Genomic DNA, 25,083 nt, shown 5'->3' with positions numbered 1-25,083 from the left:
GAGTGACCAGTGCCATGAGTGAGTGTTTTGGGTATGATTAGTGTCGTGGCCATGAGTGAGTGTCGTGGCCATGAGTGAGTGTCGTGGCTATGAGTGAGTGCCGTGGCCATGAGTGAGTGACCAGTGCCATTAGTGAGTGCCTTGGGTATGATTAGTGTCGTGGCCATGAGCGAGTGTCGTAGCCATGAGTGAGTGCCGTGGCCATGAGTGAGTGTCGTGGCCATGAGTGAGTGTCGTGGCTGTGAGTGACCAGTGCCATGAGTGCCATGGCCATGAGTGAGTGCCTTGGCCAGTAGCATGTGCCGTGGCCATGAATGAGTGGCCAGTGCCATGAGTGAGTGTCTTGGGTATGAGTGAGTGTCATGGCCATGAGTGAGTGTCTTGGCCAGTAGCATGTGCCGTGGCCATGAGTGAATGACCAGTGCCATGAGTGAGTGTCATGGGTATGAGTGAGTGTCATGGCCATGAGTGAGTGTCGTGGCTATGACTGAGTGTCGTGGCTATGAGTGAGTGTCATGGCCATGAGTGAGTGTCATGGCCATGAGTGAGAGCCGTGACCATCATGAGTGACTGACCTGGTCACCACAGTACCACTCGCGGTCATGAAGACGTTCACGAAGGCAGGTAAAGAACTGCTCCACCTGGTTGGGTATGAACTCCTGCTGCAGCTTGGTCTTCTTCTCTTCGTCATCACCAGGACTCCTCCTGTAAGACACGTATGGAAGGTTAGGTTCGTCAGGAAAGAGGACAAGAATTTCCTGAAGTGGGTCTTAGTCATGTGATGACCCAAAGCTGGAAGAAACACATACTTTCATTTATATAGCCAGCGAGCGCGCGCGCGCACACACACACACACACACGAGCGGGGTCCCACATGGGTCAGTCCTAGGACCAGTGCTATTTTTGGTATATGTGAATGACATGATGGAAGGGATAGAGTCTGAAGTGTCACTGTTCGCAGATGATGTGAAGTTAATGAGAAGAATTAAATCAGATGAGGATCAGGTAGGACTACAAAGAGACCTGGATAGGCTAAACATGTGGTCCAGCAACTGGCTTCTCGAATTCAACCCCTCCAAATGCAAAGTCATGAAGACTGAGGAAAGGCAAAGTAGACCACAGACAGAGTATAGGCTAGGTGGCCAAAGACTGCAAACCTCACTTAAGGAGAAAGAGTTTGGGGTGAGCATAACATCTAGCACATCTCTGGAAGCAAACATCAACCAGATAACTGCTGCAGCATATGGTCGCCTGGCAAATCTGAGAATAGCCTTCCGATACCTAAGTAAGAAATCGTTCAAGACACTACACTCTGTACGTCAGACCCATACTGGAGCATGCAGCACCAGTTTGAAACCCACACGTGGACAAGCACATCAAGAAATTAGAGAAAGTAATAAGGTTTGCAACAAGGTTAGTTCCGGAGCTCAGGGGAATGTCCTACGAAGGTTGAGAGAAATCGGCCTGACGACACTAGAAGAAAGGAGGGACAGGGGAGACATCATAGCGACATACAAAATACTGCGTGGAATAGATATGGTGGACACAGACAGGATGTTCCAGAGAGGGGACGCAGAAACAAGGGGTCATAATTGGAAGCTGAAGACTCAGACGATTCACAGGGATGTTAGGAAGTATTTCTTCAGTCATAGAGTTGTCAGGAAGTGGAATAGTCTAGCAAGTGATGTAGTGGAGGCAGGAACCATACACAGCTTTAAGACAATATGACAAAGCTCAGGGAGCAGAGAGAGGACCTAGTAGCGATCAGTGAAGAGGCGGGCCCAGAAACTGAGTCTCGACCCCTCGAAATCTGCCTGACGACACTAGATGACAGGAGGGTCAGGGGAGACATGATAACGACATATAAAATACTGCGCGGAATAGACAAGGTGGACAAAGACGGGATGTTCCAGAGATGGGACACAGACACAAGAGGTCACAATTGGAAGTTGAAGACTCAGATGAATTAAAGGGATGTTAGGAAGTATTTCTTCAGTCATAGAGTAGTCAGGCCGTGGAATAGCCTAGAAAGTGACGTAGTGGAGGCGGGAACCATACATAGTTTTAAGGCGAGGTATGATAGAGCTCATGGTGCAGGGAGAGAGAGGACCTAGTAGCAATCAGCGAAGAGGCGGGGCCAGGAGCTGTGAATCGACCCCTGCAACCACAAATAGGTGAATACACACACCAGCAGCCAGAGAGAGACTGAAGGGAAGGATATAAGTAGTTCTTTGTAAAGTAAAAGGACGCAAGTGCAACTAATGTGACTTTTTATTGTGGCAACGTTTCGCTCTCCAGGAGCTTTATCAAGCCGTTACAAACAGTACATGGACACAGAGGATATATATAGGCTCAGAGTGAGGTGCATTACTAGTGGTAGTAGTATTAGTAGTGATATAGTGAAAGTAGCAGTGATGTAAGTTGATGCGTCTGCAGACGCAAGTGCCTTGAATCATCACTAATAGCTGTTTCTAATACAATTAAACAAAACAACGGCAGCTTCACCATCTCTGAAGTCTTAGCAAGAATCCTCCTGAAAACAGTAAACCCTGCCATCACACAGTCTCTCCTGTTAATACTACACAAAGCACATTACAGAGAGTGAACACCGAAACAAGCTGCCTCTACCCAGCCTCCTATAGAAATATTTATCTAACCTAATTTTATGTTTCCCAAGTAACAGCTTTTATATCCTTTTACTCATGTGCAAGTTAATTGTTCTTCCATATTGTATTACTACAATAAGGTAAAACAATTACTACTACTACAACTTATAAGTGTCTCAATCTTCAACTTATATCACTACTATACTACTACCACTAGTTTTGCACCTCACTATGAGCCTATATATACCCTCTGTGTCCAAGTACTGTTTGTAACGGCTTGACAAAGCTCCTGGAGAGCGAAACGTTGCCACAATAAAAATGTCACATTAGTTGCATTTGTGTCCTTTCACTTTACATATTGTCGGTAATTCTACCAACATTATTACAAGAAGTTCTTTGCAGAAGTACTATCAGGCCAGTGGAGGCTCCACGGCATGATGAGAAAAACAGAAATGGAGATGCTTAAATCGGATCCAGAGATACGAAGGGAAAGGAAATGGGAAAAGGAGAGGAAGAGGTCGTTAATTATTCATGGGCATCAGGAGGCTGAAGGAAAGACTTGTGATGAAAGATGACAAGCAAGAAAAAAAAAGAGACTAAAAACATAATCACTAAAAACCTAGAAAATGTACAGAGAACTTTCACGGCGCGCATAACGGAGATAAAACACCTCAATTACTGGGAGCGCTTGAGGTTCCTGAACCTGTATTCCCTGGAACGCAGGAGGGAGAGATACATGATTATATACACCTGGAAAATCCTAGAGGGACTAGTACCGAACATGCACACGAAAATCACTCACTACGAAAGCAAAAGACTTGGCAGACGATGCACCATCCCCCCAATGAAAAGCAGGGGTGTCACTAGCACGTTAAGAGACCATACAATAAGTGTCAGGGGCCCGAGACTGTTCAACTGCCTCCCAGCACACATAAGGGGGATTACCAACAGACCCCTGGCAGTCTTCAAGCTGGCACTGGACAAGCACCTAAAGTCAGTTCCGGATCAGCCGGGCTGTGGCTCGTATGTTGGTTTGCGTGCAGCCAGCAGCAACAGCCTGGTTGATCAGGCTCTGATCCACCAGGAGGCCTGGTCTCAGACCGGGCCGCGGGGGCGTTGACCCCCGGAACTCTCTCCAGGTAAACTCCAGGTAAACATTAACAGGAGAGAAGAAAATGTCCAAGCTGATACATTTTCAGAGAAATGGGGAGTATTTGAAAAAAATCGCCCTATCAAATTGAGATTTATGACAAAAATTTTGTGAAAGATCATGTTGTACAAACCACAGTTTAAGGATTCAGAAAAATATTAGTGGATGCACCTCAGCTGTGACAGAGCATGAAAAGAACATGAGCAACTGAGAAGATACAAAGATGTAAGTGGCAGGAAGGCGAGACAAGGCAGGCATTAACAGACAAGGAAGATCAGCCTTAAAAGGGAGGGGGGAACACCAGACACAACTACCCAGAGAACCTGTCAACTCCTAGGATGCCACCTCACCCATACCCATTATCCCAAAACAAACCACACTCCACACCCACAGTTCCCCCAGCACAGACTTCAACTTTATAGCAGCCTCTCATAGTATCTTGCCCTGCCTACCACTCCTCCAGCCCACACCAACCCCTACTACTCTCTCAAATACAGTACTGGAAAAGAAGTTGAAGGTATAGTACACAAATGCAGATAGAATAACAAATAAGAGTGAGGAGTGGTACGAACGAATCATGGATGCATTCCCAGACATCATAGAACTCACAGAAACAAAGCTCATGGGGATGATAACAGACACAATCTTCCCAACTGGCTATCAAATCCTGAGGAAAGGCAGAGGGGAAGGAGAGGTTGCACTGCTCATCAACAACCAGTGGAGTTTTGAGGAATTGGGAGGAATGGACAGAGGGGAGCAGATGACTGCATAGTAGGAACGGTACAGACTGGGGTTCCCAAGGTAGTGATAGCAGTGATATGCAACCTGCACTGAACAGCAAGAGACCAAGACAAGAGTATGATGAGAGCAGCAGAATAATGGTGGACACACTAGTTAAGGTGGCCAGAAGGGTCCACATGGGCAGAGAAGAGTTACTCATCATGGGGCATTTTAAACACAAGGAAATTCACTGGGAAAATATGGAGCCACATGGGGAGCCAGAAACGTGGACAACTCAGATGCTAGAGGCGCCAACATGTTAGGGACACAATCACAGAGAGAGGAGAGGCTGAACCAGCAAAGTTGGACCTCGTTTTCACCATGAACAGTTCTGACACTGGGGATATTACATACGAAAGGCCCCTTGGTGCTAGTGAACCTGAGGTTCTGAGTTTCAAATACATTGTAGAATTAACAGTGGAGAGAAGGAGGGAAGAAACCAAACTTCAATAGAAAGAATTCAGCAGGCATGAGCCAATTCCTGTCTGAAGCGCAGTGGGGTAAAACTCGAGGAAAAGACAGTAAATGAAATGAAGGAACACTTGGCCACAAAGCACAGGGAGGCCAAAGCCAAATATAGTATAGAAGGAAAAGTACAAAGGAAAATAAGAAGCTGAGCCAAAGATCCAGGAACGAATATACATGGATAACGAGGGGGGCCAAGCGACAAAATGAAAATGATATAGTATCAAAAATCAAATCTGACTCAAAGTTGTTATACAGCCACATCAGGAGGAAAACAAAAGTCATTAACCAGTAATCAGGCTTAGGAAGGAAGGAAGGAAGGAGGGGAGCTCACAAGAAATGACCAGGAAGTATGTGAAGAGCTCAGCGGGAAATTTAGAGAGGTATCCTCAGTGGAGACAGAAAGGCTTCCAGCAAAACGAGGTGGTAGGGCACTCCAGCAAGTGCTGGACACACTACACACCACCGAGGAGGAGGTGAAGAAACTACTATGTGAACTAGATACCTCAAAGGCAGTGTGCCCAGGTAATATCTCTCAATGAGTCCTGAGAGAAGGAGCAGAGGCAATCTATGTGCTGCTAACAGCAGTCTTCGACAAATCTTTCGAAACAGAGTAACTACTTGAGGTGTGGAAGACAGAAAATGTATTCACAATTTTTAAGAAAGGAGACAGACAGGTAGCACTAAACTACAGACCAGTGTCACTGAAATTTATAGTATGTAAATTCATGGAGAAGATTAACAGCAAAAAATTGGTGGAACACCTAGAAGAGAGTGGTGGGTTCATCCATGACAACCTGCGCTGCTTCAGGGATGGGAAATCCTGTGTCACAAACTTACTGGAGTTCTATGACTAATTAGCATAAGTAAGACAGGAGAAAAAGAGGAGTGGATATACTACATTTTCTAGGGACATAAGAAGGTTCTCGACTCAGTACCACACAAGACACTGGTACAAAAGCTAGAGGAATGAAGTGGTAAAGGTATCACAAAAAATGTTATTATTATTATTATTATTATTATTATTATTATTATTATTATTATTATTATTATTATTATTATTATTAAGGGGGAAGCACTAAACCTGTAGGATTTATACAGCGCCTGTGGGTGTGATGTAGTTCAATGTGAAGGCTTACTCAGCCCTATAACAACTTCAGTAAGTATTACCAAGGCTGGCTCCTCCTCAGGAAAATTAATGAATAGAAAAAGAATAATAGTCAAATATAAACACTATCATTTAGAAGTTAAAATATAAAATAATTAAATATGAATTTTTATCCTACTTGAAAGAGAAATGAAAAATGATATATAAAAATAATATCTGAATTCAACACTAATATGAACAGTTAGACTGGGGTGTCTGATGTTGTTGTCACTGCGTGTTGTAGAAATTGTAGCCGTTGCTGGTGATGGAGGAGGGAGGTCACAGATGTTGAGTGACAACCCAACGACTAGTTCTTCACAGAGTCTCTAGCCTTGAATAGTCCATCAAGATAATAGGAACGCAGGTCTTTCACCACTGCAAAGATGAGGGGTAGTTGCCTGGGGTTGACTACACTTTGGTATGCAGATAAAATGGTGACCTCCCAGAACTTGTGTGAAGTTCGTCTCCTTCAACACTGTTTCTTTGGTTGCCAGATGACCCGAGCTGACATTCCAAGCTAGAAAGAGACAAAGGTTACCCATTGCCTAAGAAATCACTCTCCATGATAAGTAAAGTATTTAAAAAAATGGTGAATATCTAACAGCACATGGAAATCGAGGCTGAATGAACTAAGTCTTAAAATTGGTTAAAAGTGAAGCTTTTAACCAATATATCCATTAAAAACAGGAGCAGAGGCTTTTACTTACAGTTGTGTTGGGAGCTGTGAGTCAAGTGATTACCATTTGGTCGGAGCCCCACACGTCACCTTTCCGGGTGGAGAAAAAGGGGGAGGAGGATAGCAGGAGCTACACTGATCCTACCTTAACAAGTAGACGGGCAATCAAACTATCGTTACCATATACTCGCTCACTACTCCTATCTGTTGAACTTTTCCCTCACACTCCCCCATACCAAGACTTATAGTCAAGGAGTATAAGAAGAAAAGGCGAGGAAAAAGTTCTAACATGTGGAAGTCGCGTAAGGCACCAAATCTTCTACTGACTGTCACGACTTAACCAGTCAGAGAAATAATTGGATGAACCATTGATTTACACAATATGGAACTTAAAAGCTTGGAGTGCCAATGTCCACCTCAAGAGGCGACTGTTGGTTCCCTTAAAAGTTTCTAGGTATATCAAAGGTTTGTGATCCGTCTCTAAAATGAATTCTTTTCCCAGTAAATAAAATTTAAGCTTTGAGATACCCCACACAAGGGCCAAGCATTCCTCTTCTATGGTGGAGTATCTCGTTTCTGCAGGATGGAAGTTTTAGATTTAATAAATATACAGGAACTAGGAGTGTGTATTTTGTGCAGTAAGTACCTGACACCTATTGCAAGAACTATACTTCTTTGTAACCTGAGAGTACATGTTTGGCCAAAAATAAGTGTGCTTGAGTTTATGCCATGTCTTACGATGAGCCAAGTGTTTGGTCGCTGGCAAATCATGAGACATTTGAAGAACAGTCTCTCGACATGGTTTAGGAACAACAAGGAGGGAATAATCTATCGCTGAAGACTGAGATTTAAATACAGATTTATATAAGATACCATTAATATATTGAAACTTATGTGATACGTATCTCCCGTGGATAACTTTGTTGTTAAAAGCATGATTATGACAATCCCGAAGTGAAGGGCAATCCCACTGTAAATTCACAAAGTCATCCTTGGACATAAAATCTGGGAAAATAAATTGACTTACAGTGGGAGAAGAGGTAGGAGAAGCTGGGGTTATGGTCTGAGCCCTAGTCAAGACATTGAGAGTGCGGAGGCAATACCCTTACTTTCACCTGACGAGTGAGCAGGTGATCCTGCTACCTCACTATAGAGAGGAGTATCATCTGTTTCTACCCCCAAATGAACGGTACGAGACAATGCAGCTTCCGGTGCAGAATTGTTAAGGGGCTTATTTAACTTGCAAGGATGAGGAGCTGAAAATCTTAGGTCCACGGGTGGTGACGAAAGATCACCTCCGAAGGAAAAACGGCACCTTTAACGTTACCCACTATTATAGAACAAGTAATTGGGGCTACTACCGCATTAGCCTAACCTGTGAACCATTTACTTTTCAAGTTACAAAGTATTGTAGGGAAAGTATTTTCATGACTCAAGTAGTCTGAAAGAATAGAGGACACACGAGAGGTTTTAAAGTTAGGGAACAGTTTGTCCGAGATTACGATGCACGTACATCCAGTGTCACGTAATATGTCTGAGACTTTTATACCATTAACTGCTCTTGAACAGAAGGGTGTCCGGTAATTACAGTCTTTAAAACATCTTTCAACTTTTTGCACTTTCTTAGAAGGACAATCGGGACGTTTATGTCCCTTAACAGCACATAAATGACAAACAGGAATAAAAGAAGTCAGTTTACTTTCCACTAGAGGCTTTGATTTCTTAAGATCTGGTGAACCCTTGCCTTTAGGGCTCGATCTCTTTAGATCTTTATAGGAATTGTGAGCCTCAGCATACAAGTCAGCGGCCTCAGCAACTTCGTCAGCTTTAATCAGGTTACGTTCTCTAATGAATGTTCGTATCTGGTGAGGAAGAGCTGTCAGGAACTGGTCAGCAACCATGAAGTCTCTAAGAGATTCATAACTGTGATCAATTCCTGAACTCTCTATCCAAAAGTCGAACAAACGAGTGTTACCAGTAACTGCTGAAAGTTTTGGCCATGCTGTAAGGTGGCATACCTGAAATCTTTCCTATAAGAATTTGTGGTTGTTTGGTATGTTTTAAGGATTGCCTTCTTAAGTAGGTTATAATTACATATGATATCCTGTGACAAAGTTGCATAGATATTCAAAGCTGTATCGGAAAATAACTAACCTAACCTGGTAGCCCAGGTGTCAGCTGGCCATTCACAGAGGGTAGCGGTATTTTCAAACCTAATAATGTATGAAGTAATGTCTTCCCCCTCTGTGAAGGAGGTAAATTAGGTGTTGTACTATGTGCACTAGCTGTATGATGTTCAGTTACTCCTTCCTCTAATTGTTGTTGTGTAAAAGTTAATTTTTATTTTTTAATTCAAGGCGTGATTTGTCAACCTCACAATCTTTCTGTCTCTCTCGCAATTCATTCTCCCTAGCTTTTCATTCACATTCTCTAGCTTTTTCCTCATGTTCTCTAGCTTTTTCCTCAACTTCTCTATCTTTTGCTCTTTCCTCATGTTCTCTTAACCTAACTTGTTCCTCACATACTTTAGCTCTCTCCTCACTATCAAGTCTATCACACTCCTTTTTATCTTCTCTTTCTCTTTCTAACTGTCTGTCTTGATTTTCCCCTTCAATTTGATCTCCTCATTTTTCTCCTCTCTCTCAATTCAATTCAAGTTTATTCTCTATAAGGGTTACAATGTGGGGTTTACAAGGTTTTGGGTATTTTGTGGTTTACATGTTATAAAATACTAATTACAGAGGGGGCCACTACGACACCTAGCATGGCTAGGCATTTCGAGCAGACTTAGATTAATTCTTAACATTAAATCCTTACAGATTATGGTATTAAGGCTAAGTGACTACATAATTTTTGAGTTTAGCAATGTGAATGCTTTTGTTTTGGCACAATACAAGGTGTCTATATTGGAGTATCATAGGCAAACTTATGACTAGTTAGGATTTATTATTTTAAGATTAAGATTAGTATTTCTGGGTTTATAGTCAGTGGGTGAGTGAGTGTAATTGTGAACCACCAGGTGGTTATCATGTAGTTAGTTGTCGGGGTGGATCAGGGAGATAAGATATTTCCTAACTGTAGTTTTGAAAGTGATGAATGTGTCTGCAGTTCTAGAGTTTTCAGGTAGGCTGTTCCGGATTTTAGGTTCTTTGAAATACATTGAATTTTTGTAAAGGTTTAGTCAAACACGGGGAATGTCATAGAGATGTTTGTGTCTGGTGTTATGCCTGTGGATCCTGTCACAACTATCAAGAAAGCGTTTTAGGTCAAGGTTAATATTGGAATTTAAGGTCCTGTAGATATAGATTGCACAGTAGTAAATGTGGATGTTCTGAACAGGGAGTAAGTTTAGATTTATGAAGAGTGGGTGGGGGGGGTGTTGCCAGGGATGGGATTTAGTGATTATTCTTACTGCGGCTTTTTGTTGGGTTATTATTGGCTTTAGGTGTGTTGCTGCAGTTGAACCCCAAGCACAGATAGCATAGGTGATATGGATACATAAGTGAATGGTATAGTGTGAGAAGGGCAGTTTGCGGTACGTAGTATCGTATGTTGGAGAGGATCCCCACCGTTTTGGATACTTTTTTTGTTATGTGTTGGATATGGGTGCTGAAATTTAGGTTGTTGTCGAGGTATAGGCCAAGGAATTTGGCCTCATTATGTCTGGCAATTAGAGTGTTGTCGATCTTAATGTTAAGTTGCGCAACATCTGCTCTGCTTTCTCCTTTTTCTCCTCTCTTTCTCTTTCTATCTCTCTTCTCTCTCAATTCTTTCTCTTTCAATTCTTTCCTGGATCTTAGCACTAATGAAAGCTTCTAAATTTTTCCCCGTTATTCCTAACTTACTCCCAGCGTTCATTCAAAACTGGTATTCCTCCATACTTGCAAGAATAACTTAAACTACCAGGGAAAAATGAAACGGATATATCAAAGAAAATGGAGGGTTCAATTCCTGCTCCACTCAAACTGTAAATAAATAGGAGGGTTCGATCCCTGCTTCGATTAAACAGTATGTGTGAATGAAAATGGAGGGTTCTGTGCTGGCTCCGACCAAACAGCAAGTTGAATGGGGTCCCTTGACCATCCAATCTTCTCACCAAAAAATCAAGAGTGTCCTACAACAGTTCCCTTGATATAATAAATAGAGCTCAATAAAACAACTTGTCACTGAAAAATCTCGGGTCCCTAGAGTCTATTCCTCCAAATCATTTCAAGTTCACATAAACAAGGATGACAGAATTAACCAGTATATCCTGCCTTGACTTGACTTACAATAAATTGAAACTATAACAATCACCAAATCTTTTAAATACCTGTGCTGTAGTCCTACCATAGAGAATGATTACTCATGGCTGGTGGTAACCATCTGTGGTATGCGACATTGAAATTCCAATGGTAGATTCGAGATGGAGTCAAATCTTGATTCGATAGAGTGATCCTGGCAAGTTCGCCACTTGTGAAGTCTTACTCAGCCCTGTAACAACTTCAGTAAGTATTATCAAGGCTGGCTCCTCCTCAGGAAAATTAATGAATAGAAAAAGAATAATAACAGTCAAATATAAACACTTTATTATTTAGAAATTAAAATATAAAACAAAACAATTAAATATGAATTTTTATCCTACTTGAAAGAGAAATGAAAAATGATATGTAAAAATAATATCTGAATTCAACACTAATATATACAGTTAGACTGTGGTGTCTGATGTTGTTGACACTGCGTGTTGTAGAAATTGTAGCCGTTGCTGGTGATGGAGGAGGGAGGTCACAGATGTTGAGTGACAACCCAACGACTAGTTCTTCACAGAGTCTCTAGCCTTGAATAGTCCGTCAAGATCATAGGAACGCAGGTCTTTCACCACTGCAAAGATGAGGGGTAGTTGCCTGGGGTTGTATACACTTTGGTATGCAGATAAAATGGTGACCTCCCAGAACTTGTGTGAAGTTCGTCTCCTTCAACATTGTTTCTTTGGTTGCCAGATGACCCGAGCTGACATTCCAAGCTAGAAAGAGACAAAGGTTACCCACTGCCTAAGAAATCACTCTCCACGATAAGTAAAGTATTTAAAAAAATGGTGAATATCTAACAGCACATGGAAATCGAGGCTGAATGAACTAAGTCTTAAAATTGGTTAAAAGTGAAGCTTTTAACCAATATATCCACTAGAATAGGAGCAGAGGCTTTTACTTACAGTTGTGTTGGGAGCTGTGAGTCAAGTGATTACCATTTGGTCGGAGCCCCACACGTCACCTTTCGGGGTGGAGTAAAAGGGGGGGGGATAGTGGGAGCTAGACACTGACCCTACCTTAACAAGCAGACGGGCAATCAAACTATCGTCACCATATACTCGCTCGCTACTTCTATCTGTTGAACTTTTCCCTCACATTCAACTGTGCTTTTGAGGTTGCTAAGGGACACATAATTTAACCTAATTAAATGTTCACACCTTGCCTTGGCAAATAGCTGCCAGATATGTTAAGTCTCAGGTCTTTTGCTCTTGATGGCATCAGATCTCAGTGTCAGGTCAAAACATGTGGTGCACACCCCATTGTGGGGGGTGCTTTGAGGACCATATAAGCCCAAGGAACAGCTGAGCAGAGGAGATTCGGGCAAAGCTGTTGCCGGTGTGCAGAGTTGAGCAGGAGAGTCTCTGGAGGAGACTTTGTTGCAGACATTGGGCAGAGTACAGGCTTGGAGCAGTACTTGGCACAGTACTTGGCTGTGTAGGTCTTGGGACCTGTGGCTAGTGTGTGACTTAGTTCCTGTGGTGAACTCTCCTCTGAACTATAATGTAAGTTATATTCTATTTCATCAGTTGACTGTACTCCCTGTTTCACTGCTTATATGTACCATTTCCATTTATCTAAAATGCAATAGCGTTCTCCTGTTCCCAAATACATTATTGAACAAGGACTTAATAATAAACTGTGTTTGAGTGGAATAGTAATATTCACTGTCTGCAATATTTATTCTTTTATTCATTATTTTATTTCAAGTAGTGAGAGAATGAGTAGTGTGGTGGAAGAGGTGATGAGAGGTGGTGGTCCAGCTGCAGTGGCCTCACTTTACTTTAGCTAATCATTTGTCTCACCTCTTCTGCACCGCTCCTGCCTACTCCCTCCCTTTATTCCCATATTCCTCCCATTATCACTACATTCCATTACCCCCCTACATGACATGGGGGATGTGGAAGGTATTCAGGCTTAATTCAGAGAACTGGAGCACAGATCCAATTCCCTAGAACAAGAGTTCCTCACCAGCATCAAGGAACCTTCCTTGAGGGGACAGAAAATGTTGGTGTATCTGGTCGAGTAAAAAGTCTTTGCAGGCAAGTCTTAGGTTAATTGGGTATACCAGTACAGGTAGTATGTTGGCTGCTAGCCACTGTCAGGCCAACAGCCTAGGCAAAAGAGGTGGGGGATGTATTGCTCTTACAGGTGTCTGGCGAGAAGTGAGGGGCATGTAGCATCTCACTCAGCAGGCCGAGTTTGAACTCAGCTCACAAGAGGGGAACATGAGGACTAGGCAGCATTGCGTGTAATACAAGCCTGACAGGGTTTATATTGCTCGGTCATGCTACACACTGTCATCCCGAACATGACAAATGATGGAATAAAATTTTCTCGCAAAGAGAAAGGCACTGGCGTGGATGTTAGGCATGAATGGAAAAACAGGAAGAAAAAAAATGGGGTGTGCTTAAAAATGGTGCAGACAACACAGGGAGCCACAGCAATGCGCCACTGCTCTCAGGAACTCTATCAGGAGGAAATACACCATTCTGGACTGGACCCACAGATGATGCAACGTGTCAGGAGACTTCGCTACGGCTGATTGTGTATTGGGGCAGGGTTCTCGACTAGGAGTTGTGTTGTAGGGTAGTCACGGCAGGGTAGTCACAGTAGGGCTCACTTAACTGGCAGCACCACCTGGTGGTGCTGGGGAGTGGGAATTTAGAATACTGTAGTGAGGTCTGCAGACTGTGACACTCCAGGAGAGCACTCGACTGGGACTCTCTTTTTTCTTCCCTACAGTCGTTGGCAGGGGTGACTCAGCCGAGGCACGTCCAGGTGATGTCGGCAAGTGAGGTTTCGTGGAGATGATGACGATGCATAGATGAGCCATAAGGATGACTCAGGTGAAGGTGCCTTCAGCTTTGCTGGTAGGCAATAGTTGCCAGAGAACTATTGTGTGTGAAAGTCGTAGGAGGGTGCTCTAGGGGTCAATGCACCCATGGCCAGGTGCCCCGGTCCACGACCAGGCCTCGCGGTGGATAAAAGTCCCTTCAACTGGGCTGTTACACAATCCAGGGTAAAAGACCACAACCCGGCTAGTCAGACACTGACTTACATATCCGTCCAGTTCACTCTTGACGAGACCCAAGTGTCTATTGGTAATCCCACTTATGTATGCTGTGAGGCAGTTGAACAGTCTTGGGCCCATGACACTTACTGTGTTATCTCTTAGTATATTCACTGCACCTTTGCTTTTCATTGGAGCGGGGGTTGCACCATCTGCCAAGTCTTCTGCTTTTGTAGGGGGTGTTTTCTGCTTGTAGATTTAAGAGTATTCCATCTAGGATTTTCCAGGTGTAACTTATGATGTATCTTTCTCGCCTGCATTCCATGGAGTACAGGTCAAGGGACTTCAAATAGTCCGAGTAACTGAGGCGTTTAACTGTATATTCTCCAGATCTGCATTTTCGCCTGCCTAGAAAGAGGCCATTAGTATAAAGCAATATTCCAGCCTAGAGGGCTTGTCATCCCTATTCCTCTTTTTTTTAATTCACGTTAAGTGCTAAACCCATATGGGTCATTCAGCACAAGACATGGTGGAGGCTTGATCCTGTGTCTACTGAGCATGATGCAGATGCGCGTTCTATTTGTACTCGCCTATATTGGCGTCTCTAGTTTTCAAGGTTCTCATTATCCATCCTCTCATTTTCCAAGCGGATGTGATAATGACATAATTAATATCTTTGAAAGTGAGATCTTCTGACATTATCACTCCTTCATAATAGTTTTCCGCTCTATTGTGCAGTTAGAATTTATTTTATACCCCATTATAGCTTTTATTACCTCAAGTTTTCCAAGGTGGAGTTGCTTATAGAAGGACTTCATTAATATCCACTTGGAAGACTTAAGATGGAGGCGAATACTGTACATTGTGGAACAGAGCTTTTCAATGTGGCCACCTATGATTTAGTTCTATTTACTATTACTCATTGTGCTTTATTAGTTAAAAAGTTAAAGATCCACCCACCCACTTTTCCAGTTATTTCTTTATCACACATTTTGTGTGCTATTACACCATGATCGCACTTGTTGAAGGCTTTTGTAAATTCTATATATACTACATTTGCATTGTTAGTCCTCCAAACCATCCAAGACCATGTCATAGTGGTCCAATAGTTGTGAGAGGCATGAGCGACCTGCTCTAAACCCATGCTGCCCCGAGTTGTGCATTTGTTGGGTATCCAGGAGGTTGGCTTTTTAGAACCCTTTCAAAGATTTTTATGATATGGGACGTTAATGCTATAAGTCTACATTTCTTTTCAATTGTTTCACTGCTACCTTTTGGAGTGGGGCCATGTCTGTTATTTTTAGTGATTGGGATGATCCCAGTATCTAGGCTCCCTCTCAACTGAATAATTAATGCATGCGAAAAGATTTTCTTGCAGTTCTTGATCAATATCGAGTTCTGGAACAGAGTGAATGAGTATGTCGTAAATGGCTTTTCAAAAGTCCAGTGGTATTAAAGTGAAGTCAGAAATTCTGGAGATATTGACAAAGTTTTGAGACTCTGTCACAAAAAAAAAGCTTGAATGACTCACGCATTCGATGCCAGGACTGACTGTAGAGTCAGTGGGCAAGTGGTTACATCAGGGAGTGACATGCAATCCTGAGGGGCTCGCAAGTGAGGTTCCAGGCGAGAATGTGATGTCTCTACCACTTAGGACACACCTACGGGGATAAACACACCTGTGTTATGCTGTAACTGGCAGTGATGAGTAGTAGAGCTGCAGCAGCAAGCAGCTACTCCATAGTCTGGAATAATTGTTCCAGACTATGGAGCAATAGAACAAAGTTTCAGGCTGAGGGAGTGACCACCTTAAAACTACGCCTTCAAGGGTGAAGGACTGATGACATCGTTTTCACATATCAATTGCGTCTGCTCACTCTTCTGTAAGCGACTGTAGAAGCCTAACATTTCGGAATAAGGACATCTGACTGTTGCACATATGTCTTACTTATCAACCTGTGGGTATTGTAGACCATTTTAATATTGATCAGCTTGTGTGTTTGGTTTTTACCTGGAGTTTACCTGGAGAGGGTTTCGGGGTCAACGACCCCGCTGGTCGGTCTGAGACCAGGCCTCACGGTGGATCTGGGTCTGATCAACCAGGCTGTTACTATTGGCCGCACGCAAGCTGACTTACGAACCACAGCCCGGTTGGTCAGGTACTGACTTTAGGTGCCTGTCCAGTGCCTTCTTAAAGACAGCCAGGGGTCTATTGGTAATCTCTCTTATGTAGGCTGGGAGGCAGTTGAACAGTCTTGGAACCCGGACACTTACTGTGTTGTCTCTCAGTGTACTCGTGGCAACCCTGCTTTTCATCGGGGGAATGTTGCATCTCCTGCCGAGTCTTTTGCTTTCGTATGGAGTGATTTTCGTGTGAAGGTTTGGTACCAATCCCTCCAGGACCTTCCAAGTGTATATTATCATGTATCTCTCTCGCCTGCATTCCAGGGAATACAGATAAAGGACCTTCAACAGTTCCCAGTAATTTAGGTGCCTTATCGTGCTTATATGTGCCGTGAAAGCTCTTTGTACACTCTCCAGGTCTGCAATGTCGCCAGCCTTGAAGAGGCCGTTAGTGTACAGCAGTATTCCAGCCTAGAGAGCATAAGCAAGTTGAAGAGAATCATCATGGGCTTGGCATCCCTTGTTTTGAAGGTTCTCATTATCTATCCTACCATTTTCCTAGCAGATGAGGTAGATACATCGTTGTGGTGTTTGAAGGCGAGGTCCTCTGACATTATCACTCCCAGGTCCTTCACATTACTTTTCTGCTCTATTGTATGGTTAGAATTTGTCGTATACCCTATACATTTTTAATTTCCTCAAGCTTCCCATATCTGAGTAGTTGAAATTTCTCCTCGTTGAACTTCACATTGTTCTGAGTGGCCCATTCGAAGATTTGGTTGATGTCCGCTTGGAGTCTCGCGGTGTCTTCGATAGAAGTCACTGCCATGGTGATCCGGGTGTCATCCGCAAAGGGAGACACAGAGCTATGACTTACATCTCTGTCTATGTCAAAAGTGAAGATGAGGAATAGAATAGGAGCGAGTACTGTGCCTTGTGGCTGTCTGGGACTTTACTCTGTTTACTATTACTCTTTGTGTTCTATTTGTCAGGAAGTTAAAGATCCATCTACCAACTTTTCCTGTTATTCCTTTTTCACGCATTTTGTGTGCAATTACACCATGGTCACACTTGTCGAAAGCTTTTCCAAAGTCTGTGTATACTACATCTGTATTTAGTTTATCCTCTACAGCATCCAGGACCTTGTCATAGTGGTCCAGGAGCTGGGACAGGCAGGAGCCACCTGCTCTAAACCCGTGTTGCCCTGGGTTGTGTAACTGATGGGTATCTAGGTGGTTGGCGATCATGCTTCTTAGAACCCTCTCAAAGATTTTTATGATGGGATGTCAGTGCAACAGCTGTTCCAACTGCAACAACAACTGCCACCTTTGTGGCAGTTGTTGACTGTTGTTTTTAGTGTGTGTGGGATGACCCCTGTGTCCATGCTCCCTCTCCATAAAATGCTGAAGGCACGCGATAGGGGCTTCTTGCAGTTCTTGATGAACACGGAGTTCCGTGAGTCTGGGCCTGGGACAGAGTGCATGGACATGTCAATTATTGCCTCATCAAAGTCTTGTGAAGTTAGGATAATATCCTAGATTTTTGGGATGTCCAAATTTTGGGCTTCGTTCATAAAGAATTCATTTGGGTTATCGACCCTTAGTCTGGGCAGCGGCTCGCTGAACACTGAGTCATACTGGGACTTTATTATCTGACTCATTTCTTGGCTATCATCTATGTATGTCCCATCCCACCTAAGCAGGGGCCCAATAATGGATGTTGTTTTTCCCTTTGATTTGGAATAAGAGAAGTATTTTTTTTCAGTTTCCTTTATGACTTTTAGTTCTTCCTGTGATTCTTGTCTCCTGTAAGATTCCTTCAGCTTAAGTTCGATATTTGCAATTTCATTGACTAGTGCCTCCCTTCGTATTTCCGATATATTGGTCCCACTCAGCAGCTCTGCGACTCTTCGCCTTCGTTTGTATAGGAAGCGTCTCTCTCTTTGTAGTTTACATCTTCTCTTTCTTTTTCTTAATGGAATGTGTCTTGAGCAGATCTCAAGAACCACAGAATTCATTTTTTCAAGTCAAATGTTCAGATCCGTGTTGTTTAGGATACCTTCTCAGCTTGTTTCATTTAGGTCATGGTTTACTTGATCCCATTGTATGTTTTTATTATTGAAATTGAATTTCGTGATGAGACCGTCATGACTGCTCACATTGTTGGTCCGGAGCCCTGTGCATTCATGTCTTTACCTCTGTTATGTTGTGATCTGAGTGTATTGTCTTTGATACAGCTATATTACGTATCAGATCATCATTGTTAGTGAAGATGAGGTCCAGCATATTTTCTACTTCTAGTCTTGTAGGCTCTACTATTTGCTGGTTTAAGGTGAATTTAGTGTGTATGTGAATTTTCATCTGAGCTGCTTCCCGGGGTGATCTCTGCTAAAACATTGTTTGCTATACTCCTCCATTTTAGGTGTCTCAGATTGAAATCTCCTAGTAGTAAGATGTTTGGGGCAGGAGTTGGAAGATTTTCTAGGAAGTGGTCAGTTTTCTCAAGCTGCTCCTGAAATTGCTGGGAAGTTGCGTCTTGAGGCTTGTATACTACCACAATGACAAGGTTTTGGTTTTCACTCTTTACTGCCAAAACTTCAACTACATCATTTGAGGTGTTTAGTAGTTCTGAGCAAATGAGCGACTCTGTGACATACAGGCCAACCTCCCCCCCTTATTTCCTCTTTAGTCTGTCGCATCTGAATAGGTTATAACCTGGGATTCATATTTCGTTGTCATAATGATCCTTTATGTGGGTCTCTGTGAATGTTGCAAACATTGCATTTGACTCCGTGAGCAGTCCCTTGATGTAAGGAATTTTGTTGCTTTGATGGCTTTAGACCCTGTATGTTTGCAAAGACAAATGTCGTTATATTGGTGGAATTTAGGGGGGTTTTATTTGCTGGCTCTAATATCCATTGTTCTGGAGTGGAGGACAATGTCCGTGCCTCTGCTCCAGAAGTGTTTTCAGTTGGTGTAGGATTATTGTCATTTCTTGCCAGAGTCATGATAGAAACCTAGGAGAGGACAGCTGGGTAAGACGACTTGTTGTTAGTGTGTCTGGTCTGTGAGTGGGGAAGATGTAGCGTCTCGCCCAGTCTGATCTAGGTTTGAACTCGGTCCACCAGCCGGCAACAGGAGGCCTGGACGACATGGCGTGAAATACAAGCCTGACAGATGTTGCAGCGGCAGGATCCAAACATAGCTTTAAGAAGAGATACGATAAGGCTTTTGAAGCTAGGAGGGGCGGGGAGACCTAGGTGCGATCAGCGAAGAGGCGGAGCCAGGAGCTGTGAATCCACCCCTGCAACCACATGTAGGTAAGTACATACAGGTGAGTAAATCGCACTCTCACAAAAACACACACTCTCTCTCTCTCTCTCTCTCTCTCTCTCTCTCTCTCTCTCTCTCTCTCTCTCTCTCTCTCTCTCTCTCTCTTTTATCACAGTGGTGGTGGTAGTGGTAACAGTGGTGATGGTGGCAGAGGCAGTATTGATTATGGAAGTAGTTGTGATGATAGTGGTGATGGTGACAATGGTGGTGACAGTGGTAATAGTGACAGTGGTAATAGTGACAGTGGTGGTGGTAGTGGTGATGGTGGCAGTATTGATGCTGGCAATGGTAGTGGCAGTGGTAATGGTGGAAGCGATGGTAGTACTAGTAGTAGTAGTGGTGGCAGCGGTGGTAGTAGTAGTAGTAATGACAGTGGTGATGGTAACAGTGGTGGTGGTGGTGGTAGTGGTGACGGTGACAGTGGTGGTGATGGCAGTGGTGGTGATGGTAGTGGTGACAGTGATGATGCTGGCAATGGTGGTAGTAGTGGTGGTGCTAGTGGTCGTGGTGGCAGTGATTGTGGCAGTGGTAATGGTGGCAGTGGTGGTGGTGGCAATGGTGATAGTGGCAGTTATAGTAGCAGTGATGTTGGCGGCAGCGGTGGTGGTAGTGGTGATGCTGGCAATGGTGGTAGTAGTGGTGGTAGTAGTGGTGGTGGTAGTGGTGTTGGTGGTAGTGGTGATGGTAGCAGTGGTGGTAGTAGTGGTGATGGTGGCGGTAGTAGTGGTGATGGTGGTGGTGGTAGTGGTGGTGGTAGCAGTGGTGGTAATAGTGGTGATGGTTGTGGTAGTAGTGGTGATGGTGGTGGTGGTAGTGGTAGTGGTGGTGGTGGTGGTGGTGGTGGTGGTGGAGGTGGAGGTGGTGGTCGTGGTCGTGGTTTGGGTTGGGGTGGTGGTGAACAACAGAAGGGGTAGTAACAGTGATGGACAAAGGGGAATGCTTGCGGTGGTGAACACAGGGGGTGGTGGTGGTAGTAATGAGGGTGGTAGTGGTACTTACCTCCACGTACGTCGCTCAATTATTAACTAAGGTGCGCCGCCATTGATCCGTACCTTCCTCACGAATAAGGAACAAATACGTTCTGAATCAGGCCACTGTGTGACTGCAGGTTCAACTTCCATAGCTGGGAGTTGTGGCCAACCTGCCACAGACTGGAGGCTCAGCTCCATCTCCCAGCTATGGAGCACTATGGAGCACTAACAGCACCTTTCAAGGCAGGTGAAATTGCTGACCTAGATAATGTACAGAGAACCTTCACGGCGCGCATATCGGAGATAAAACACCTCAATTACTGGGAGGGCTTGAAGTTCCTGAACCTGTACTCCCTGGAATGCAGGAGGGAGAGATACATGATTATATACACCTGGAAAATCCTAGAGGAACTAGCACCGAACTTGCACACGAAAATCACTCACAACGAAAGCAAAAGACTCGGCAGACGATGCAACATCCCCCCAATAAAAAGCAGGGGTGTCACTAGCACGTTAAGAGACCATACAATAAGTGTCAGGAGCCCGAGTCTGCTCAACTCCTCCCAGCATACATAAGGGAATTACCAATAGACTCCTGGCTGTCTTCAAGCAGACACTGGACAAGCACCTAAAGTCGGTACCTGACCAGCCGGGCTGTGGCTCGTACGATGGATTGCGTGCAGCCAGCAGTAACAGCCTGGTTGATCAGGCTCTGATCCACCATGAGGCCTGGTCACAGACCGGGTCGCGTGGGTGTTGACCACCGGAACTCTCTCCAGGTAAACTCCAGAGCTGCATATAGTATGAGCGCCTTTATTGAGTGTCAGGTATTGCATCATCGTGTACAAAGAGATTCCATGACAAAACAAAAGGTCTGGACATGGCTCCACTGACAACGCTAATGTGAAAACTATGGTGACGCTGCTGCGAGAAATTGCTACTTACACGACAATTGATGGAAAAAGGAATTGACCTGAAGAGGAGCACACTCCAGCTGCACTATGGCGATCAGAGGCAGCAGCTGTTATTTTTATCGCCAGTGAGAAAATATCGATGCAGCACACCAGCACACAGACACTGCTGTGTCACACAGATAAAGTATGGATCTAAAAAACAAGAATTCAGTAGCAAGATGAAATAATGACAATCCCGGAAACATTTAACTCTTGATTTACAGCACGTGCAGCTTTAGCGATCCTAGTGTAGTCATTAAGCTTTAAGAACTTTTGAACATTAGAACAGTACGTTGTTCACATAACTGCTCTCCAGTCACTCCAACACAACGTAAGACTCATTACATTTACCTTGAGCGTCTTAAGGTCACCAAATGTACAGGAAAATAAAGCCTCGCTCAACTGGATACCAAGTTACCTTGGTGTCCAAGTGAAAGAAGATACAGATGAAGCTACCAAACTAGCCACCAGGAATTTGCAGATGCTGACTTTCTATCAGTAAACTTACTATAAACTAAACAAATGGTCCAAAACAATGCAAGACATAGACAAGAAACTCTCAGCCATATATCAAGATCAGAGTTATGATATGGAACAGCTTCACAGCTCCGGGTACCACTTGCCAACAAGGACCTGACCAGACATCAGAACCCAGCTGACGCCTGCTCAATCAAAAAAAGAAGTGGCAGAATACTGGCAGAGGGTCTAAAGCCAGCAACAAACAAAATACCTTTCATCCGTGGACTGCTTGCAGAGGCAAAGGCAATGTTCGCGGCTTTCACTGAGACCCACATAAAGGATCACTTGGACAACGAAATATGGATCCCAGGTTACAACCTATACAGATGTGACAGAGTGAACAGGCAAAAGGGGGGGGGAAGGGTTGGCCTGTACATTGCGGAGTCACTTGTTTGCACAGAACTGCTTAATGCCTCAAATGATGTAGCGGAAGTTTTAGCAGTAAAGATCGAGAACCAAAACCTAGTCATTGTGGTAGTCTACAAGCCTCCAGATGCAACATCCCAGCAATTCCAGGAACAGCTGTTAAAAATTGACCACTGTCTGGAAAATCTTCCAGCTCCTGCACCCAACATCTTGCTCCTGGGGGATTTCAACTTAAGGCACCTAAAATGGAGGAATATAGCAAATAATATTGTTGCAGTAATAACACCAGGGGGCAGCTCCGATGAAAACTCACACTCACACGAGCTTTTAAATCTCTGCACAAAATTCAATTTAAACCAGCAAATAATAGAGCCTACTAGACTGGAGAATACACTAGACGTCATCTTCACTAACAATGATGATCTGATAAGAAATGTCACCATATCAAAAACAATATACTCAGATCACAACATAATTGAGGTTCAGGCATGTATGCGCGGAGCCCCATACCAACATAATGAAATTAGTCACAAGGGAGCATTCACCAAGACTCACGAAATCGTAATGACACGATTGCAAACAAACCATACCCCGGCCGGGATTGAACCCGTGGTCAGAGAGTCTCAAAACTCCAGCCCATCGCTTTAGCCGTGGCTAAAGCGACGGGCTGGAGTTTTGAGACTCTCTGACCGCGGGTTCAATCCCGGCCGGGGTATGGTTTGGAGTATTCACCAAATTCAACTTCAATAACAAAAACATAAAGTGGGACCAAGTAAACCAAGTCCTAACCGATATAAGCTGGGAAGATATACTAAGCAACACAGACCCCAACTTATGCCTAGAACAGATTAACTTGGTGGCACTCGATGTATGCACAAGGCTTATTCCTCTAAGAAAAAGGAGGAGTAGATGTAAAATACAAAGAGACAGGCGCTCCCTTTACAGGCGACGGAAAAGAATAACAGAGCGGCTAAAAGAGGTCAATATATCTGAAATGCGTAGGGAGACACTGGTCAGAGAAATAGCAAGCATCGAACTTAAGCTAAAAGAATCTTATAGGAGTCAGGAATCGCGGGAAGAACTAAAAGCCATAAATGAAATCGAAAGAAACCCAAAGTATTTCTTCTCCTATGCCAAATCAAAGTCGAGAACAACGTCCAGTATTGGGCCCCTACTTAAACAAGATGGGTCCTACACAGATGACAGCAAGGAAATGAGTGAGCTACTCAAGTCCCAATATGACTCAGTTTTTAGCAAGCCGCTAACCAGACTGAGAGTCGAAGATCAAAATTAATTTTTTATGAGAAAGCCACAGAACTTGGTTAACACAAGCCTATCTGATGTTATCCTGACGCCAAATGACTTCGAACAGGCGATAAATGACATGCCCATGCACTCTGCCCCAGGGCCAGACTCATGGAACTCCGTGTTCATCAAGAACTGCAAGAGGCCCCTATCACGAGCCTTTACCATCCTATGGAGAGGGAGCATGGACACGGGGGTCGTCCCACAGTTACTAAAAACAACAGACATAGCCCCACTCCACAACGGGGGCAGTAAAGCAACAGCAAAGAACTACAGACCGATAGCACTAACATCCCATATCATAAAAATCTTTGAAAGGGTCCTAAGAAGCAAGACCACCACCCATCTAGAAACCCATCAGTTACACAACCCAGGGCAACATGGGTTTAGAACAGGTCGCTCCTGTCTGTCTCAACTATTGGATCACTACGACAAGGTCCTAGATGCACTAGAAGACAAAAAGAATGCAGATGTAATACATACAGACTTTGCAAAAGCCTTCAACAAGTGTGACCATGGCTTAATAGCGCACAAAATGCGTGCTGAAGGAATAACAGGAAAAGTCGGTCGATGGATCTATAATTTCCTCACTAACAGAACACAGAGAGTAGTAGTCAACAGAGTAAAGTCCGAGGCAGCTACGGTGAAAAGCTCTGTTTCTCAAGGCACAGTACTCGCTCCCATCTTGTTCCTCATCCTCATATCTGACATAGACAAGGATGTCAGCCACAGCACCGTGTCTTCCTTTGCAGATGACACCCGAATCTGCATGACAGTGTCTTCCATTGCAGACACTGCAAGGCTCCAGGCAGACATCAACCAAATCTTTCAGTGGGCTGCTGAAAACAATATGAAGTTCAACGATGAGAAATTTCAATTACTCAGATATAGTAAACACGAGGAAATTAAATCTTCATCTGAGTACAAAACAAATTCTGGCCACAAAATAGAGCGAAACACCAACGTAAAAGACCTGGGAGTGATCATGTCGGAGGATCTCACCTTCAAGGACCATAACATTGTATCAATAACATCTGCTAGACAAATGACAGGATGGATAATGAGAACCTTCAAAACTAGGGATGCCAAGCCCATAATGACGCTCTTCAGGTCACTTGTTCTATCTAGGCTGGAATATTGCTGCACACTAACAGCACCTTTCAAGGCAGGTGAAATTGCTGACCTAGAAAATGTTCATTATTATTATTATTATAATCAAGGGGGAAGCGCAAAACCCGGAGGATTATACAGCGCCTGGGGGGATGTGGAAGGCATTCAGGCTTAACTCGGGGAACTGGAGCACAGATCCAATTTCCTAAATCAAGAGCCCCTCACCAACATCAAGGAACCTTCCTTGAGGGGAGAAAATGTTCAGAGAACCTTCACGGTG

General features: G+C 43.8%; 1 protein-coding gene across 1 annotated transcript in view; it reads right to left on the bottom strand.

Annotated features, from left to right (window-relative positions):
• LOC128687823 (hematopoietic prostaglandin D synthase-like) overlaps positions 1 to 25,083 on the bottom strand; it is a 112,261-nt gene that overhangs the window by 36,460 nt on the left and 50,718 nt on the right. Inside the window, exon 4 of the mRNA XM_070083772.1 lies at positions 576 to 705. Coding sequence (XP_069939873.1) covers positions 576 to 705 — 130 coding nt within the window. The remainder of the gene's footprint in view (positions 1 to 575; positions 706 to 25,083) is intronic.

The sequence above is a fragment of the Cherax quadricarinatus genome, chromosome 10 (assembly GCF_038502225.1).
Source record: "Cherax quadricarinatus isolate ZL_2023a chromosome 10, ASM3850222v1, whole genome shotgun sequence".
NCBI classification, from domain to species: domain Eukaryota; kingdom Metazoa; phylum Arthropoda; class Malacostraca; order Decapoda; family Parastacidae; genus Cherax; species Cherax quadricarinatus.
Note: the sequence above shows the minus strand (reverse complement) of the source record. Positions and strands in the feature narration are given on the sequence as shown.